General features: G+C 35.6%; 1 protein-coding gene and 2 long non-coding RNA genes across 3 annotated transcripts; 2 read left to right on the top strand and 1 right to left on the bottom strand.

The window, feature by feature from the left end:
• The first annotated feature begins 1,232 nt into the window (after window positions 1-1,232).
• Window positions 1,233-4,117, top strand: LOC133861028 (probable O-methyltransferase 3). Its single transcript, XM_062296724.1, has 2 exons — window positions 1,233-2,056; window positions 3,705-4,117. Exons 1-2 carry the CDS (start codon window positions 1,259-1,261, stop codon window positions 4,005-4,007), a joined length of 1,101 nt encoding a protein of 366 aa, XP_062152708.1. The 5' UTR covers window positions 1,233-1,258; the 3' UTR covers window positions 4,008-4,117.
• A 4,647-nt stretch (window positions 4,118-8,764) lies between these two features.
• LOC133861586 (uncharacterized) lies at window positions 8,765-10,931 on the top strand. Its single transcript, XR_009899036.1, has 3 exons — window positions 8,765-9,198; window positions 10,124-10,200; window positions 10,405-10,931. It is a non-coding gene; the product is annotated as an uncharacterized LOC133861586 (long non-coding RNA).
• Window positions 10,932-11,213: 282 nt separating this feature from the next.
• Window positions 11,214-13,252, bottom strand: LOC133861964 (uncharacterized). Its single transcript, XR_009899101.1, has 2 exons — window positions 12,820-13,252; window positions 11,214-11,828 (listed from the first exon to the last, which is right to left on the bottom strand). It is a non-coding gene; the product is annotated as an uncharacterized LOC133861964 (long non-coding RNA).
• Window positions 13,253-21,736: the final 8,484 nt, after the last annotated feature.

The raw sequence follows: 21,736 nt of genomic DNA, 5'->3' as shown, positions 1-21,736 counted from the left end.
TAAAAAAAAATTATTAACGTGATATAAAAAATGAAAAAAGTGTGAATGTTTTGATGCTAATTATTATTGAAAAATATGAAAAAAAATATCAAAAAGTACATAAATAGTAAAAAAATACTATTTTGACATGACAAGCCACTTGCCAGATACGGCCTAAGCTAATTGCATGTACAGGAGATGGCATAAAATTTCCTTATGTGAAGACAATCTGAACGGATCGACGATTTGTTAGACAATGGTGGCCGAGATGTTCAAGGCTGTCAGAATAATTGAAGAGAAATAATATTGTGATGTGCAATCCATACAATAATTGTTATTTATTTATTTTTGTTGTTTGTTTGAAAAGAATGTATTTTAAATATGTGGTTAGAGTATTTTTTAATCAACTGCGATCTCATAGGGGTCTACTCTGATCTCATGACGAAAGAAGATTTACAAAATCTGATTGACGAGACTTAATTAGCATGTAAAAAATTTGTAGTGCCAATAAAAAAAAACGTTATCTGCCAAAATCATTTTATCAACATGGAGCACGTGACATACAAGTTAAGGTGAAATGATTGCCATAATTTATATGGGGGTCCTTATCTTATATATCTTTTTTGTTTTTTTTGTTTTTCGTTGAGTCACAAAAGAATGATTTACCTTTCTCTTTTCTTTACTCAATTAGCTATCCCAATTCGTTTTTTTTTTTTTTTTTTTTTAATGTTAAACCATTGCTTATTTTTAAAGCTTAAATTGATAGTAAATTGTGAATTTAACCATTTAATTAATATTTTATTACTCTTTCTCACCTGTGGGTTCTTAATAATTGAGATCCATGACCACTTATCACAAAAATTTAAGTTCATAAGAAATAGTGAATATAATTAAGAAGGGGTGAATTTAATAATTAATTAATTAATATTCTAAAATTGTCATTTCTTATGAATTTAAGTTTTTGGGATCAGTAATAATTTAACATCGTATCACAATCAAAGGTTCTGAGTTCAAACATTGTCTCCGTCAATATTTACCTCCCACTTTAATTAAATATTACACATATTAAGTTTTACTTATTAAGAGAGAGTTTAAGCTCATACATGATGGAAAGTATCATAATATTAAATTAAATAATAATTATTAAATTTATTGTTTTTTATCCGTCTAAGCTTTTCGAATAAATGATGATTTTACCTTGACGCATGCATAATATCCCTCATTCCAAAAATCTATATATAGAGCTCAATCTTTCGAAGAGTTGGTATGAAAAAAAAAAATGAGTGGCTTCGTCAAACAGCTTAGTTTGAAATTGGTTCCTGGAGAACATGCTACCGAGCTACTTCATGCTCAAGCCCACATATGGAACCACGTTTTCAACTTCATAAATTCCATGTCCCTAAAATCTGCAATTGAACTAGGCATACCAGATGTCATCCACGACCATGGAAAACCTATGACTTTCTCTGACCTAGTTGCTGCACTACCAACCCGCCCGACAAAAGCTTGCAACATCGACCGCCTCATGCGCATTCTGGTCCACTCGGGCTTCTTTGCTCGAGAAAAAATCAGGGAAAATGACACAGAAGAAGGGTATGTACTGACGGATGCTTCCAGGCTTCTCCTTAAGGATAATCCCTTGAGTGTAACACCTTTCTTGCTTGCCATGCTTGATCCAACTCTGACAAAGCCATGGAATTATTTGACCACTTGGTTCCAAAATGATGATCCTACGCCGTTCTATACGGCGCATGGAATGACATTTTGGAATTATGGGGGGCATGAGGCAAACAGTGCCCATTTCTTCAATGATGCCATGGCTAGTGATGCCCGCTTGGTCATGAGCGTGGTGATTGACAAGTGCAACTGGGTGTTCGAGGGATTGGAGTCATTGGTTGATGTTGGAGGCGGCACAGGGACTGTGGCCAAGGCCATTGCCGATGCATTCCCAAATATAGAGTGCACTGTCCTTGATCTCCCACATGTAGTTGCTGACTTGCAAGGGAGAAAGAACTTGAAATATCTTGGAGGAGACATGTTTGAGGCAGTTCCTCCTGCAGATGCAATTTTATTGAAGGTACGTAACTCTATTTTAGAGTATTTCGACCAGGTTTTTGTATGCATAAAGAGATTCAGCCTTGTCATATAGTTTACATATTTTCACTATGTTTCCATACTTGCATTGGGAGTGTTGGTGCAGTGAGCTACAATGATCTCACACCGCCCATCAGAGAGGAGACATGCGAGAGAGAAAAAAGAGGGTTGGAGGGGATCACCGATCGATGGAATCCGGTGAAGCCCCTTTGACGCTCAAGTCAGGGAGAGTTCAGAAGTAGAATCACTTTTAGGAATAGCTCTAAAGTGCTAATTTAACAATTTTTTTTTATAGAATCACTTTAGGACAATGTTTTTTCATGGAATCAGACTGATGGGTTCAGAAGTAGAAACACCAAGAGATATTCAAATCTTAAATAAAAAATAAGTTATTACTTTTTTTTTCAAGGAATCCCACTTCAATCATTATGATGACAGGCCAGGTGATGAAATACCATTAACATTAAGATTTTATGTGTATTATTGGGCTTTATCTTTCGCAACATGGGATATTATTTAGGCTACAAATATTTCTTTTGGGACACCATGAATACAGGCCATGTGATATCATTAAGATTATGTATCTCTCTTTCTTGCCTTTCGTTGTTGGTACATCTAGGGCCTAACTACCAATAGGCCTTTATTCAAATTTTCATGTATTGATTGGCAAACCAATCATATATAAGAGAATTAGGGGACTACTAGAAGATCTAACTACCGGCAGCTTCTATATATTCAAATTGTCATGGATCGATCAAAGGGAATTAGTGGCTAGTGAAGGAACTAGTTACCGACCAGCCTCAAAGGCCCATCCGCTAAAGAGTCCAACAAATATCTAGGAACATCAGGATGAGTGAGTTACCTAGGTCTGACGGCCCGCGACCCACAACCCAATTAGTTGCTAAGATTCAAGTGCACCTCTACCCAAATATATAGAGTGCCTAGCAACTGATTCTCACTATGTCAGCTCAACTAATTAACTGTGTATCTACGCCATGCATCCATTCCCAACAATCTAGGGAGATAATCTCCACATCAATGTATAATAACTTATTAACGGGAATTCTTGAAACCATAAATGGGCAAGGCAGAGATCGATGATGGTCTACAAAGGAGGTAAGGACAGTCACCTAAGTACGTATTTTTCACCCTAACCAAACTCTGCCTAAATTCCGTCCATATATGACAACTTATGCATCATGGGTTCATATTCCTAAAGTGCTTATATTAAAAATATTGTCCTAAAGTGGGGAAAAAAAAAAAAAAAAAAGCATTTCAAAAAGGTAATGCGGCCGTTGTCTCTAGCTAGTACAACAGGGAAAGGTTTTATTGATTGAAATCGAACCACCATCCACCAGCCTCGTTAAAATAATGTGTTATGAATGCATGATTGCAACCACTACGAATAAAAAAACTGTTCAAGAAAATTTTAGAATATGATTTCAGAACATTTCACGCATTTCATTTTGTTCTGTATTTTGGATATATAAGTTTGTTTATTAACTCAAACAGTCAATCATTTTAAAGCAAGGACCGAATAATAATGAGTAACTATCTTGTTTCCAAGTGTTTGAACCTCTTATTTAACAGTTTTACTGTTTGATCTTATTGCTACTGCAAATGACAAGCAGTGGATACTGCATGACTGGAATGATGAGGAATGCGTGAAAATACTTCAGCGTTGCAAGGAGGCAATCACAAGGAATAACAAGAAAGGAAAGGTGATTATTATAGACATGATGATTGAGAGCCAGAAGGGAGATGAGGAGTCGACTGAGACACAGCTTTTCTTTGACATGCTGATGATGGTATTGGTCTCAGGAAAGGAGAGAAATAAGAAAGAATGGGCTAAGCTATTTTTTGATGCTGGTTTCAGTGACTATAAGATAACCCCCGTTCTTGGTTTAAGGTCTCTCATTGAGGTTTATCCTTAATAACTTCTTGAATTGTTTTATTTTGCTTCATGTATGTCTATGTATGTTATCAAAGTTGTTGATATCTCCAGCTCCAATAATAAATTATTATGGTTATGTTCTGTATTTCATCCTGTTGGTATTGACTGTAAAACAACTAAAACTAAGAGACCCTTTTGGGGGTCTCGCTTCGATGTCTAAATTAGCTTTTGAGAGAAAAGTATGCTCAATGCATAAAATATCAATTTGAGTTTATACTTGAGGTATGAGTCTATTTATAGGCAAATAGGTAGAGGTCAACCTGAATTAGGTTTTCTATTCCTTCTTGATCTAAGAGTGCTGTCATAGTTCTACTTAGACTTTGATCCTTTAGTAGAGATATAATCTGATCCCAAAAAAATCAAGATCAAATTTGGACTAGGAGTCTTATCCCGATTTTACCGGGAATAGGAATGCTGATCAGACTAGACTTGGACTCATATTATGACTCCTACTTCAATTCAACTTGGAGTAGAGTTCTAATCCGGATTTCTTGGAATGACTAATACTTGAGTTTTCGGGACATGCTTGTCCTGAGCTTGCTGGCTGAGTTGACTCTCGGTCCCGGATTGTCTGCATTCCCTTGACCCAATATGGATTTATCTCTTGTCACGTATTCTCGAGAATAGTTGCTTATTGTCTCACTCCCGAGATAAGACTTTCAGGGAGTACTGTTGTCTTGGCTGCTTAATGTCACCACATTTGTCTCGTAGTCCATTTCAAATTCGACATCTAAAGGTGGTCTGACTTAGTGAGTAATAATACCCATGATACATATGTTATCATATGGCGAACTGAATTTAAGGTATAAATCATATGCAACAATATAAGTTTATAGTTCCTCATTTGAGAAAATGATCATTGATGCAATATACATATAATATATGCTGTAACAAGAGAGTCATGTCATAGTTCAATTCCATACGGTCTATTCAGGATCTTAACCCCTTCTAGCTAGGGTCATCACTGTACCGAGAGACCAGTAATACAATACCGGTGCTCCGGATATGTACTCTACCGTCCATCATTAACAGCCCGACAGATTATGACCTCGGGTGGCTCACGCTGCTAATAACATCCGTAATCGTGACTCCCATTTAAGCATGGTGCGCCAGTCACAAAACAACTATTGGATTCAAGGACAAATATAAAAATAAATAAACGTTTGACCATAGAGAATAACCTTTATAATAGTAAGCCCATAACTGTTATCCCGCACGTACCGGTTTACGATGTGATACGATGCAATTTAATATTCACCGTCATTTACTTGCATGTTTTTCATAAACCCATCATTTTCATTATCTTGTTATTATTCACTCATTTTCACAAAAAATAGACTTCACAATAGTCAAAAATATATTTCATATGAGTTGTAAATATGTTTGTTTTTTGTACACAAAATAATCATGTTATTCCGAAAATAATAATATATCCATATAAATTTTATTCACTTGTATCGCAAGGCTCTACCAAAAAGTCCTTTGAGGCTCCATGACCTCGAAATCTGAGAAAAACCTATCATCTGTTCTAATCCCGAACTAAAATTGATTCTATGCTCTAATAAGTTTAAAGTAGGTATTCTGCTTGACCCTCGAACGTTCGGGATACGATGCTCGAATGTTCGCTACACGTGGAACGATCGTTCAAAGAAAGGGATCCAACGTTCGGCCAAGGGAATCAAACGTTTGATTCTGGAAGAAACCCATTCCAAACCAAAGCTCAATCGAACTACTTCTAAGCAAATCCTACAGTCTTAACAACACTCTTAATACGGTCCTAAGCCATAACATCTCATCATGCAAGAATTACATTGTCTAATAACATTAAAAGGCTGAACCTAAACTAAACTAGCATTAGGACCATAATTAGAAGCTATAAAGATAATTTAACAGCATAATGGCTAGAAAAGAACGGTTTAAGGTAAGGGCATTACCTCCTTAACACAGAACGTCTCCCTCACACCGAAACGACCTCATACGCTCTAAGTAGAGCAACCCCAACTCTAAGGGTCGGAATACATGAAATAAACGAAGAGGAGGTGGATTATTTATAGGGAAAAGCTCGTAGGTGGATAAGGATCATCTAATATGTCAGATAGCGATTTTTCGCCAAGTGTGTGATGTCCCGAATATTATTTATCGTTTTAAGAATAAAATTTAATGGATAAATGACTAAGATTAATTTGACGACTAAAAAATACAGTAGGACGCGCTGAGAATATTTTATGGTGCAAAGAAATAAGTTATATAAGAGAAAAGTATGAGAAAATGAATTAGAAAGGAAGAGAAAATAAAGTAAATAAAGAAAATAAGTGATTTATATATGGCGCGTCTGGACGTGGTTTTGGTGCGTCCAGACGGCCTTTGATGGTCGCGCGTCCGGACGCTGGGCTTAATGTGTCCGGATGGCATGCCTAGCACACGTCTTCTAATGGGGGGCATGTGTCCGGAAGGCTTGTGATACTCGTCCGGACGGGACTTGTATTAAGAGGGTAGAACGCCATTTTCTTCTCGGTAGCTCTGGTTTTTCTCCCCATTTCTCAACGGTTTTTCACCTAAAAACCATGATATCTTGAAATCCAGCCGTCCAATCTTAGATCCGACTTCGGTAACGTAATCCTCGAAGCCCGATCTACATTTTGACCCAACGTTTTGAGGTATTTTCGTTAAACTCATGTTTTGGATATTAATGTGAGTTTAATCCTTTATGTTCTTTAGGTAATGGGCTACTTGGAACTTGGTTGAGGCTACCCAAACCATGGGTTTTGGTTTGGTGAATTTTTGGTGAGTTTCCTCAAACCCTAACTTTTAGGTATTTAATTTTTATTGAGTTTTTATGTAATTAACCCTTAGTAAATGCTATTAGGTTAATGATATTGTGTTTGGGTAGTGTTTTGTAACTTAAGGTGTAAGTTTGAAACCACAATGTGATGTGTTAAATTAATTAGGAGTTTTTAAGTGTCTAAAAGTTAGATCGTTAAATCGTATTAATAAGTTAGTAATTATTGTAAAAAGATTAGTGAACGTAATTTTAGGGTTAATGTTATTTTAAATACGATAGTAATTTATGCGACTAGGTTAATGAAAATAATTTATGGGTAGACGTTTGGAACCCTTAAAAAAAAGATATTGTGGGTTTTCTAACGGTTATCCTTTAGCGATTCAAGTGCTAATTTGAGTGTCAATTATTTAGAGTGCTAAATGATGAAATGTGAGTATTCTACTCACTGAGAAATATATATTTTCATATGTAATAGATTGATAAAACTATATATATTGTTTATGAATTCGAACCGACCATATGATGAAATATATATGTTTTTGATAATTTGATTAGTTTGATTATGTTCAATTATATCAATGATGTTTAAGAATTGATGCATGAGTGAAGAGTGTTAAATTGATTTAAAGTGTTTGTGTGTGTGTTGCGGTTGAGATTTAAATAATGTAAATTGTTTGAGAACATGTCATGTTGAAACTGTTTATGTTTTATGAAGAAACTATGTTTTGAATGATTTTAAAGTGTTTGATGAAATGCTGGATTTTTTTAGTTTTAAGAGAACATGATTTAACAACTGCATGATTTTATAGCATGATACAGTAGTGAAACATATACTGGTCAGGCACAAAGCATAGAGCATGTAGTATAGAGCATACATACAACATCAGTACAACAGTAATAGAACGTAGTAAAACAGCATCGTGGGGGACCTAAGCCCCAGTAAACCCAGTTTCATGCATATCATATATAGCATTGTTTCATGAGTGATGTTTTTATGCTACGAGTAGTTTTTACCATACGTGTTGTGATAGGTCTTGAATGTTACACATTCATGCCCTTTAATTTACTATTGTTAAACTCTTAGCCTCATTGTAATTTAACATTTTATCTTGTTTTAGTGTTTATCTTATTTTTAGGTCCTAAAGAAAAAATACACGCAAAATCATTTTAGTGAGGCCTAAAATTGCATGAAGGGGAACCAAAAATCTGAACGCGAAGAAGAAGCCAGCACTGAACTGAAGTTTATTGTGGGCACCGATTATATTTGAGCTCACCTGCACCAACTTTAGGAGAGATGCGTTCCAGTTATACAAAAGATAATCGAGTGGAAGAAATGATTACATTGTTATATTTTTGAAGAGCTTTGTGCGGCTGTAGTAATGCGTGGAAAGCAGAAAGCAATTCAACTTGAAGATTTAGCTCATTTTATCGAAAAGAGGAATTCATCAAAAAGTGGTGGGAATGAGAACAAAAGACAATTAATGGATGAGTTATGCGATAGAAGAGGATTACATTGGTAATTGAAGAATGACATCTTGTCATCATTACATCCTGCTAGAACTTCACGTGAGCAGAAAAAAATCCTTCCATTTTCCTTATGTTGAAGAAAGCTCACCTCTATTAAAAGGGGATCCAACGCCCACTTTGTTTTCTTCTTCTTCTCTTGGTTAGTTTTTTAGACTTTAGGCTAGTTTTTAACCAGAAGAATAGAGCAAAAATCTGAACTTGAGGAAGAATATTTTCAGTGTGTTCGTGGACAGTGGGGATTGCTCAACAACACCAAGTGATCTAAAGACCTTCATATGTGACTAAATCTCTTTCTAAAATTTTGATAAAAAGGGCTGCTATTTCGTAGACCCGGTTACGACCGAGCTACGACCAGATGACGTGGCACCATGCCACATCAGCTTGAGAGAAATAAAAATTAAAAATAAAATAAAATCAGGAACCTTACTGAAAACGTGATGTCCATCCACTTTCCCTCCATTTCAGAAAAATTTTGCCCCAAAACTTTCAAAATCTCCAAACCCAAACACTCCGCCCACCGCCGACCACCCATCCTAGCAACCTCCAAGCACCGGTGACCACGCCGACCCAACCTCCGACCACCTCGGATCTGGTTTTTACCCAAAAATCCTTTTCGCCATCTCCATCTTCCCTCTCCCCAGCCCAACGCCGCCGAAAGCCGGCCTCAAACAGCGCGGACCACTGTCGCCCACGACCACGCTGACCACCCCGAGCAGGCCGCCGTTCCCGAATCTCTACGGTCAGTCTCTTTCGCCGGATCTCTCTCTCCATAGCCGGACTACTGTTTGTGGAGATGAAGCAGTCACCACAACTGTTGAATGGTGCTCCCACTGCTAATATCACAACTGAGCAAATTCAAAAGGTACCCATAATTCTTTTGTGTGTGCGCGTGGTGTGGGTATATAAGTGCATATTTATGTATGTGTAAAATGTGTGCATATTTGTATAGTGGGTGTCTTAGGTATACCATGCAATATGATAGAAGAAGTGTGAGAAAACTTAGAACCCAATTGGCTTTTATATTGAAATTTGATTAGCCCTGTTTATTTTTGTTTGTGGGTAGTTATTTTAATAAGTGATCTACTTTTTTTTTTGTTTGACATGGTAATGCATAAAACATTAAATTGATCCTGAAGTGTTTGATACATTGTGCAAGTGAAATCTAACATCTTTCCTTGAGGGCTGGGCACTGTTTCTCATGCAGTTCGATCAATTGCATTTTGATGACAAGGGGTAATTTGTGGTAATGTATGTTTCATTGAACTACGCCCTGTGGTTGTGATTTATAGGGTCATATGATTGATGCATAAAAAATGGCACCATAAGTTGATCAAGTGGTGCATTTTCACAGATAAACATGGTTATCTCAATGCATATGCTTACATTAGAAGCAGCAATTTTCCCCAAGTTATGCGAGTGTCTTGCAATTCATCTTACGGGAATTTGTGTTTGCATCTTACAGTATTATGTACCTGATAGTCTGATACTTTGATGTTTTTATTTGTATCTGTTTTCATTAGAATGCTGTTTGCACCAGTGGTGGGCTTTCATATATTAACATGTTGTGAAGAGTGCGGTTTCTTCCCTCGTTTTAAGTATCAGTAATGGTTTTGACTATGGCAAGCTCGAACTATTGTTGCTTTTATGCATGTCGATTAGGATTTGATCATAAATAAGGCTGGACAGACATGTTTCGGTTGCAAGTTCAATTTGTTTGAACTGAAAAATTAGTTGATTTGATGGCATGCTACCTTTATAGGAATTTGATGTTTGTATGCTTGGTGCAGTACCTGGACGAGAATAAAGAGTTGATTCTGGTAATAATGGAAAACCAAAACCTGGGAAAATTCGCTGAATGTGCCTCGTAAGTGATAAACTAACTAGAATGTTTTTCTTTTATTTGTTTGGTTAAGGTAGGATGTTCTTTGTTTGGTGTATGCTTCTTTCTGCACAGGCTAAGGTCGGATTACAAAAAGAAGAAACCTTTGGAGTGAGCTGATATCATTACATTTTTCTTTTCTTTTGTGGTGATAAACGTTCACCTCAATTTGTGGTTCTATTTTGGCAGCTGAGAAGGCACACTATGCTGCTAGAGATCCTGTCACAGCGTTGAAGAATTATATGTTTGAGAATAATTTAACCAGTGAAGCAGAGTTAAAGGCCATAGAGAAGAAGATAGATGAGGTGGTTGAGGAGGCTGTTTATAGATGAGGTGGTTGATGAGAGGCTGTTGACATACTTATTGATGCCGTGGTTTATATTTTACCTCTACTCAAACTTATGAAAATGTGTCAGCTTTTCTAATGTAAGCAGGATTTGCTCTTTAGGTTGCATTCTGTCCTCAAATTTTGGTGAATCTTAGTAGTTGATTATTTGTAATTTGAAATTTTGAGGTGGTAGTCCCAGCTGTATGTTTAGGGGTTCTTTCTTTGAGAATCTGTAAACACAAGGGTGTATATTTAGATCCAAGTGGCTTTTGTTCTTTTGGCAAGTGTTTTGTGGCTCTTGTTCTTGTTAAAAAGTGGTTATCGATTGTTGTGGTGAGTTGACATTTCTTCTTGATTGCTTAATTGAATGGTGAGTTGCTGTTGTTTTGGTTTACAATCTATTTGCTACCAAAATCATGAAAGGGTCATCTTACAATTTGTCAAGCCTTTACAGACGCAGCTCTAAACAGAACTTACATCTAAAAGCCGAAATCTCACAGGAAATTCTTTTAACTTCTTTCATGAGACTTCTTGCTTATCCAGCACATTGTGAAGAGGAAATCACATTAATCAACACCTTGCCAATCTCATAAACATCCAAAATCCATATCACGAAACAAAGAAACTACAATTGGAATTTAAAAACAACTATGAACTTGAACAAGTGACATACGCGATAGAAACTTCAATTCAATCATTGATGACCGTAATATCTGAATTCAAACCACCAGTAATGGCAAAAGACAAGAAGAAATCACAACTCAATACAAAAAATAAATGATAAAATTAATTGGTCTTTTTGTCCAAGTTCGTAACAAGCTGGAGCATCTGAAATCTCTAGAACAAGAAGTATGCCAAACCCAGCCCTATCAGTACATACACCCAAACATTCTCTATTCCCCACTTCATACACCTAAACATTCTCTAAAATCTAACATTACATCCTAAAGATATTAACGTATCTATATCCAATTAATATCTAATGCTAGAAACAGAATAAAAAAAAAAACCTCATGAAAAGGCTAATGTGATCTGGTAGTATTCCTCCATCAATCGGTATTTTTCCTTTTCAAACGCTAACTGCTTCCGAGCTTGAGCAACTTTCATATCCATTATTGCCTTGTATTTGTTATTTTCTTTTTCCATCGTCACTTGCAGCCTTTAACCTCTCATTTTTAGCCTTTAGCCACTTGTGTCTCTACACAGCCGCTTCAACATTGTTCGATCGTGCTCACACATTGAAGGTTCATGAATCCAATTGAAAAAATTTACATGCCCAATCATTCTACAAGGAAATACAAAATTGGTAATAATTGCTGCATGAACAAGAAGGCTTTCCAAATATTATGTGGGCAATGCTTACTATAAGATACTGATTATAGAGGACACTTCCATTAACAAAAGCATGTTAGCATTATGTTAGTGCCAGTCTTTCTACAAGTCATTTTAAGAGTTGACTCATTATTTTATTGTTAATATTTGAGCAATTAATTCAATTGCTGTGATTATGGGATTTTACTTTATTTTTTCACATTTCGTGTAAATTTTAACATAGATAGAGCTAGGTATAACATTGCTTTACGAAAAAATTAAAATGCAAGCAAAAAGAACCAAAAAGGGAGTAAAAACCCGAAGATGAACACAAACTACCTCATCCACACAACAAAGATAGACACCATATGTCATGATTGCATTTCCTCAATAACACTATATAAGTATATTGACATGCACAAATACAGTATGTCTCAAACATTGATTCGAAGAGTTCACTCAATCCTAAACTAATTCAAATGTGTCTCACATCAACGCGTGAAGATACTCTGAGGTAAGATTCTGCAGCAGATGAAGTTTTTTTTCCTTAGACTCCTTAACACTCATCAACAACGTATGAAGTTAACTGATGACAGAGTTTGTTTCGATAGTTTTGAATATATGTAAAGATATTCCCACGATATTTATTAATAAAATTCAGAGAATCGTTGTTTTGGTCATCAAAACCAAACACTTTCCAAGGTTTTGCAAAAGGGAGGAAGTTTCGTAAAATATCCATTTACAACAATTTACGAAACCGTGAAATAGTTTATATGTATTCTGTAGATTAACAACGATATCCTATCCAAAAGAAAATAGGGGATAATAAGCACCACCACATTTATAGAATAAAAACCTTTTGAAGATGAAATTCACAAGATTTAAATAACAAAAGATAAGCGGATATGCAACAGAATCTCAACGATGGAGAGAGGCAGACAAAAGAGAGAGGAAGAGAGAATTACCTTAACCACACGCTCATCCGTGATTACGCTGGATCTAAAGCATAGATCCAGGGTACTTGATGTGCACAAACCGTAAGCCACAAGCCGGCAGAAGGAAAAAAAAAAAACCTGCAAACCTGGGTTTTGGGTCACCAGTCAGTGGTTGTTGACGGTGAAAGCCCACAAACCAAAAAGCGTGAGAACGGAAGACGGTCAAGCTTACTGTCGACGGAAAACCCAGAAGCAAAACCCAAAAACCTGGTATTTAATGGCCGTCGACAGTGGAGAACGGACGGTGGAGAACGGACGTGAAAGTTAGGAATTTTGAATCTAAATGGAGGCTAGGGAAAACGAAAAAGAGGGAGAAGAATGAAAGAGTTGGATTCTGAATCTCAACAAATGTTTTCAGATTGTGTATTTTTTTTTTTCGTTTTCCATCTTCTAATCTCAAATGCTTTCAGGTTCTTTTTTTCGTTTTCCCTCTTCTTTCTTTCTTTTATTTTTTTTCGAATTCGGTGATGTGGAACGATGCCACATCAGCAGGGTCGTAGGATGGTCGTATGCCCGTCTACGAAATGGACTTTCTCTTTGATAAACCCTATCCAAGTATCAATGGCTTAATTATATTTTTCTTTGGGGATATTTATTTTGGACATTGATGATTGTGTAACTATGAGAATTACAATTTCGTAATTGGTTTTAATGTTAAATGCAATCATGATGAAATGTTTATCTTGTCTATGAGTAGGGGTGTAAATGAGTTGGGCTACTCGTGAGCTTACTCGAGATCGGCTCGAATAAACTCGACTCGTGCTCGAATCGATTATTAAATGAGCTATTCGTGAACATGAAATTAGGACTCGATTATTAAACGATACAAACTCGTATAAACTCGGCTCGACTCGATTAAAGCTCGTGAACCCGCTCGTATAAGGATCGACTCGTTTATTAAGGCTCGACTCGTATATATATATATATATATATATATATATATATATATATATATATATATATATATATATATATTAATTTGTTAATATATAACTTATTTTTATAATATAGTATATTAATAAACAATATACTATATATAAGCATAAATTAAGTAACAAATAAAAATGGTGAATAAATATTAATTGGTTATAATTGTCTGGTTATATAAATATGTATATAAAATAATGAAAGTGAATAATATCAATACTTAATTGTTAATCACTTAATCATATGATATAATGACAATTTAGATACTTAATCTTATGATTTAGATTATATTATTCATGTAATATATATAGTAGGACTATATGATCATATGATTCATATAATGATATAACATTGTACTTGTGGCATATAATATGTAATCATTGATTTACTATATCCAATGTTATAACCTATAAGTATTATTATTAGATACTTATGAATCATTACATCGCTATCATACGTGATTCAAGATCTAAAATCATATGAATTGTTAGATCGTATGAATCATATGATCATATGATAATACTTAGACCATATGATTCATAAGATATAAGTATTATTAGAAGATAGTTAGGAATTATGATAATTATGACTTATAATGATTATACTTATTAATGTTGTCATAGATAAATTATAGTCGCATAAGTCAAGTGATATGATAAGATTCATAATTTACAATCATAATTTACATATATATACATGGACATAAATTTCCTGCAAACCAATTTGTAGGAAATTTTCCACAATCCACATATAAGATTAACATGTATCCTTTATCATGTGAGAAGCACATGTTATTTAAATAGCATATGCTTCTTACATGCTAGTGAATTTATGTCATATATATATATAGGACACATGTCCTTTTTATATATGAGTTGTAGGAAATTTATATCCTATATATATATATATCAATTAAGCTATAAGTATAAATTAGAACACGTAATGTTATATAAGTATACAAACACAATGATTAAGTATTTAAATACTTAAATACACTAATTAAGTATGATGTAAGATTTGAAATATCTAATAATTATTAATAATACTTAGTCTTAGATACAATGGTTTTTTTTTTTTCTTGACAAGTCCACACAAAAGGGGGAGGGGGGATTCAAACTAGTAACTACGTTTTCATGAGGCGTGATCTTCAGCCGATTAAGCTACCCCTTGAGGATAGTCTTTAGATACAATGATTAAATATATAGATTACATACATAAGTATGAATTCAAATTAATCATATGATATAATGACACTTTTGAAATTTAATTATATTATTCATATATGATGACAATGTAATTCATATAATCCCAAATTAAGTTATTAGGATTGGTCGATTGGTCCAATTGGAATTACCAATATGATAATTATAATCACAATTTAAGTGTTATCATTAGAATTTAAATCAGGTGATCTAACATTGCGCATTTGTGCTACATAATCATTAGATATGAATCATATGATCTAAAAACTATCATTAGATTTGAAAAAAGTATTATTATCATTAGATAAATAGGACCATATATATGAAAATATAATAATAATCATTACTAATGTTTTAAAATAACATGTATATTGACTATTGTTATATTTTTTTTTATATATATTTAAATACTTATAATTGATTTCAAGATCTGATTGGCTAATTGAGACGTAGAGATTGTAAATATCCAAATGATTAGGCAAGATTAAGTTGAGAACACATCTTTATGAAATAACCACAAAACTAGACTAATTTAATTAGTTTTTGAATTTGCGTGTTCGTTAAATATTAATTAGTCTTTTTTTTTTTTTTGTCATTTTTGTATTCAAATTAGTGTATTAATGTTTAATTGATTAATTTTTATAGGCCCTGTTTAGTGTTTGCTAATTTTTTTTTTTTTTCCTTTCTATTCAAATAAACTAAAATATTAATGAATAACTTTCCTCTTAAAACACTAGTAAAAAACCCAAAACTTTTTTTTTTTTTTTATCTTATATCACCTCACAAAAAAAAAAAAAAATCTCTTAAAACAAGGTTTATAAAACATCTATATTAATGGAACTAATTTTTTACTGAATATGTGTAAATATTAAAATTTTTTAATAAAACAATTACTATATTAAATAATAATTTAAAAAATTATGACATAAACATAAGTTACATAACTGAATTTTGACATTTTTCCCGCTTTAGATCTAGAAGAGCATTTCATATACTGACGCTTGACGATAGCTCTTCCCTAATTACACACCGACTGACTGACATACATTAACACATTACACGCTAGTTCATTGCCGCTAAAACGACATACATACATGCTCAAAACGCACAATGCAAGCTGTTATGCACTCTTCCTTTTATTTACTCTTTTGTTGCCGCGTGTACAACAGTCCTTATCTCCTTGCCTGATCTTGCAGCTTCTAGACTCCTCTTCAAGTTCCTGCTTTTCTCTTCTCTTCTTCCCCGCACACATCAAGATTCTCCCTTAATTTCTAGATTCACCCGTGACACTTACAAAGTTACAATGGCCGACGAAGCGCAGTACTCTTCCGGCAGTGACACCACCAACAAGAAGCACAAGTACGAGGACCCAACGTTGCTGTCCGCTAATGCTCGTAGGTCCACCGGCTTCAACAACTCCGGCCACGGCGTTTGACGTTGAGAGAATGGCGCTTCTGGCTTCGATTCCAGCAATATTGGCTTCAACTCTGTTCCATCCGGTTTGGTTCTAGTTTCCTATTTTTTGCTTTTCTAAATTTTGTGTATGAGATTTGTTGTTTGGTTCTAGGGTCGGGCCGAGCTCGAGCCGAGTAGTCGAGCTCGGGATCGACCAAAATGATCGAGCTCGAGCTCGAACTCGATCAGTAATTTTTCCATAACGAGCCGATCTCGCATAGCAAATTTAAGCTCGTGTCGAGCTCGAGCTCGAGCTTCAAACAAACATAAACGAGCCGATCCTGCACAGCCAATACCCGCTCAGGATCGGCTCGTTTACATCCCTATCTATGAGAAAGCCTTTTATTTTGATTGTTCTCGAATTATATTTATTATTCAAAAGATGATAAATGTAATGGTTATGCAATGGTATTATTTGAACATGCAACAAGAGATTTTGATAATTCATGCCTAGGATGGACAGGTCATGCTTCACCCTAGACTAGTGTAATTTAGGTAGATGATTTGTGCTAATCCAAAGATGAGCTACACTTAATCCTTGTTTGTTTGTAACTAAGTTAATGAATTTGATAGTCTATGCTATGCAAAGATGGATTACACCTATTTATTAATAATGGTATTTTCTTGACACTTTGTTATGTGCTTGACAACCACACACAAGTAATATCATGCCTAAAATGAATGTCCCATATTATTACGATAGCCATTATTACAAGGATAGCGGTAAAATCTATTCCCTAGTTTTCAATTTCATTAAGTTCATCTTTAATTTATTTTCTAGCATTTTATTTCCGTTGTTAGTTTATAAATTAAAAATCACAAAAACAACATTTTTCTAAGGGATAAATTAGGATTGATTTTATTAAAGCTTGATATACACAACCAATACAATCCCTGTGGATCGACACCCTCAATATAGACACTGTCCTGCAGTGACTCGTGCTATTGCAAGTGGTATTATTATTATTGAAGTACAAAAAGGAACCACATCATGTTGGTATGCATAAGTGGCTTAAATGAAAAGAGCTTATGTATATTTCTATTGGATGGTTGCATGTGTTTAAGAAACATTGAACTTGAAAGTACATAGATTCATGATTGCCCAGGTGCTAGTAATGGCATGTCTATGAGTAAGAAGGCTGACTGTTATTGTTCTTTAGGAAAGACATGTTAGCATAATAGAGTTTTACTCTAGTGCTCACATGTTCTACTGATGTTCAAGGCATGAAGCTGAAATATGATTAGAGATGATGTTGTGAGTATTATATTGAAGGATGATATCCTAGTATGGAAGAGTAAGATGCCATGTTTTCTTGCTTAGACGTGGTATCTGTAATAGAGTGATCGTGTGTACATATGTTTGAGCTACCATTCAAAAGTATTACCATAGAAGGGTCTATATGTAGAAACTTCTAAGGAGGGATGACTAGAACTTCTACATATGTTCATAGTTATATAGTATGTTTTAAATGTTTTCTGGATAGTCGGTGTTTAATGTATTAGCTATTGGTAAATTGTGGCTGATATAGTGCTCGCATGACTAAAAATAAAAGAAAGGTTGGTTCTTTGCGAAAACTCAGTTAGTTTAATATCATTGAGATCTTAGTATGTTTTATATTGAGACGGTGGACTCATTCTTTCACCTATGCGAATGTGGATACTACCACAACCGTGTAGATGAGGTTTCTTGGTTGCAGGAACCATGGATGTAGATGATGACCAGTTTGCTTAGCGTATGGGATGCTATGATTGGAGCATATCGCGATAGTCATATGCCGGACTCATGGGTAGTCCGCATTTTGGGTGGTTATGGCTCATATCCTATGGAGCATGTATGTGCTGAGCCCGTATTTTGGGTATATAATTGTAGTAATATGTTTAATAAGCTTTAACCAGTTAGACATGTAATTGACTCTTGTTGTAATTAATGGTTATGCATTAGATTTATTTCCGCTTATGATGTGTTCTGCTGTACATTGATTATTATATTCTGCTCTTAGATGTAACTTTGATAATCTGGTGCATGTTATGGGGCATGTGCCATATGTTGGTTGAGCGACACGTAGTCGTGCCACTGCGATGACTCGTTTTACATTTTTATAAAAAAAAAAAAAATGGGTCATCACAAAGCGAGGCTTGAACGTTCATGTACTATTTAAGGCTAGGTGATCATTCTGAGTACGGTCTGACACACATGCTGAAGGCGTGGGATGTACCTTCCGAAACACAATTTAACACGTTAACAATCGTTCCTGGTGGGAACTACGATTGTTCGTTAGGGAAGAGCAGGCGTTCATGACTCTCAGCGAACGTTTGGTCAACACAAAAAGTCAAAAAGTCTTAAATTAGGACTTACTTGATTCTATTAATGATACTGGGCATTACACCCACGCTACTAATAATGTCCGTAATCATGACCCCATTCATGATGGAGATCAAGGCACCGCTTTGAAGGATCTCGTTCAAGTACCAATTGGGCCTGTTACGAGAGCACGAGCAAAGAAGTTCAAGGATGTGCTCAACGGACTCATCCAAGAGTTATGGGCTCAAGCAAATTCGGGGAGGCCCATTGAGCATGATCCACGTGGGCAACAAAGAATTGTCACCTTGATTCAAGTTCTAGAAAGATTCGGTCAAGGCTAAGAACTGCTGAGATTGTTCGTTAATTTAGAAGGATCGGATTGCAAGACTTATTTTCTTTACCTACCTAAGATCTTTATTTATTTTCTTTCCTTGCTAGGAATTGATTTGGACTTTATTTTCTTTCCTTGCTATGAATTAATTTGTTTACTTATTAGGATTAGAACTACTTTCTCTGCAAGTAATTTTCTTGTATAAATAGGTGTACCTACCATGTAATCGAGGAGACATTGATGATTCATAAAACTTGTGAGGTTTTATTCTCTTTGGTTCTTTGAAGAACTACTCGAACTTATGGGGATTTCCCGTGGCGTTCATCTCGACTTATCAAACGGAATTTCCACCACCGTTTGTGGCGTCTTCCTTATACCGAGGTTCTTGTTTGTCATAAACAACGGGTCGAGGTTTTTCCATTCGAATATGTCCTTAGAACGGTCTTGGGTTCCCTTTCGTTGTTGGGTCTCGTTATTCTTGACGGGGTTCACATCATTTGGTATCAGAGCATGAGCCCATGTACTTCATCAAACCGACCAGCTTATAGGAGCAATCCCGAGGAGACAAAGGAGTTTCAACGGCAGGTAAGTGAATTGTTGGAGAAAGGGCACGTGAGGGAGAGCATGAGCCCATGTGCTGTTCCGGTCTTACTTGTACCTAAGAAGGATGGGATGTGGCAAATGTGCGTTGATTGCCGAGCCATCAACAACATAACGGTAAAGTATCGTCATCCTATCCCACGCTTAGATGATATGTTAGATGAGCTGCATGGTTCTTGCATATTTTCTAAGATTGATTTAAAAAGTGGTTATCATCAAATTAGGATAAAAGAAGGAGATGAATGGAAAACCGCCTTTAAAACAAAATATGGTTTGAATGAATGGTTAGTTATGCCTTTTGGTTTGACTAATGCTCCGAGCACTTTTATGAGACTTATGAACTATGTTTTGCGTGCATTTATAGGCAGATTTGTTGTTGTCTATTTTGATGATATACTCATTTATAGCAAAAACATAGACGATCATGTAGTACATTTGAAATCCGTTTTAGATGTGCTAAGGAAAGAAAAGTTGTTTGCTAATTTAAAGAAGTGCACTTTTTACACCGATAAGCTTGTATTTTTGGGATTTGTTGTTAGTGCACAAGGTATACAGGTTAATGAAGAGAAGGTACGTGCAATCCAAGATTGGCCGAGCCCCACAAGTGTTGGTAATGTTCGTAGTTTTCATGGACTTGCTAGTTTCTACTGGCAGTTCGTGAAGGACTTCAGTAGCTTAGCCGCACCACTTACCGAAGTGATCAAGAAGAACGTTGGATTTCGGTGGGGAGAAGAACAAGAGAAAGCAAGACTCAACATTGAGCGAAGAACGGAACAATATGCCACACAAGCCAACAAGGGACGTCGCAACCTGGTTTTTGAACCCGGAGATTGGGTTTGGTTGCATATGAGAAAAGAAAGATTCCCGGTGAAAAGACGTTCCAAATTGCTCCCAAGAGGAGATGGCCCATTTCAAGTCCTCGAGCGTATCAATGACAACGCTTACAAGCTAGATTTACCTGGTGAGTACAATGTTAGTACCACTTTTAATGTTACTGATTTGAGTCCTTTTGATGTAGGTGATGATTTGAGGGCAAATCCTTTTCAAGAGGAGGGGAATGATGGAGATCAAGGCACCTTTTTGAAGGATCTCGTTCAAGTACCAATTGGGCTTGTTACGAGAGCACGAGCAAAGAAGTTCAAGGATGTGCTCAACGGACTCATCCAAGAGTTATGGGCTCAAGCAAATTCGGGGAGGCCCATTGAGCATGATCCACGTGGGCAACAAAGAATTGTCACCTTGATTCAAGTTCTAGAAGGATCCGGTCAAGGCTAAGAACTGCTGAGATTGTTCGTTAATTTAGAAGGATCGGATTGCAAGACTTATTTTCTTTACCTACCTAAGATCTTTATTTATTTTCTTTCCTTGCTAGGAATTGATTTGTTTACTTATTAGGATTAGAACTACTTTCTCCGCAAGTAATTTTCTTGTATAAATAGGTGTACCTACCATGTAATCGAGGAGACATTGATGATTCATAAAACTTGTGAGGTTTTATTCTCTTTGGTTCTTTGAAGAACTACTCGAACTTATCGGGATTTCCCGTGGCGTTCATCTCGACTTATCAAACGGAATTTCCACCACCGTTTGTGGCGTCTTCCTTATACCGAGGTTCTTGTTTGTCATAAACAACGGGTCGAGGTTTTTCCATTCGAATCTGTCCTTAGAACGGTCTTGGGTTCCCTTTCGTTGTTGGGTCTCGTTATTCTTGACGGGGTTCACATCAATTCATGCATGGTTCACCGATCACAAAATAACCATTGGATCCATGGCCAAACAGGAAAAGTAAATAAATCTTTGACCATAGGATTAACCCGCATAGTAAGCCCATAGCCGTTATCCCACACATGTCGGTGTACCATGTCATACGATGCAACTTAATATTCACTGTCTTTTATATACATGCTTTTATAAAATCATCATTTTCATTATCTCATTATTCGGCACTCATTTTCACAAGTAAGTTTGTCGAAAAGGTATTTCATGTGAGTTGTAAACATGGATGTTTGGTGCACAAAATAATTATTCTTATGCAGAAATATGATAACAAGTATCCATGTGAGTTTCTAC

The sequence above is a fragment of the Alnus glutinosa genome, chromosome 2 (genome assembly GCF_958979055.1).
Source record: "Alnus glutinosa chromosome 2, dhAlnGlut1.1, whole genome shotgun sequence".
Classification (NCBI taxonomy): domain Eukaryota; kingdom Viridiplantae; phylum Streptophyta; class Magnoliopsida; order Fagales; family Betulaceae; genus Alnus; species Alnus glutinosa.
This window is presented reverse-complemented; position numbering and strand designations above follow the sequence as displayed.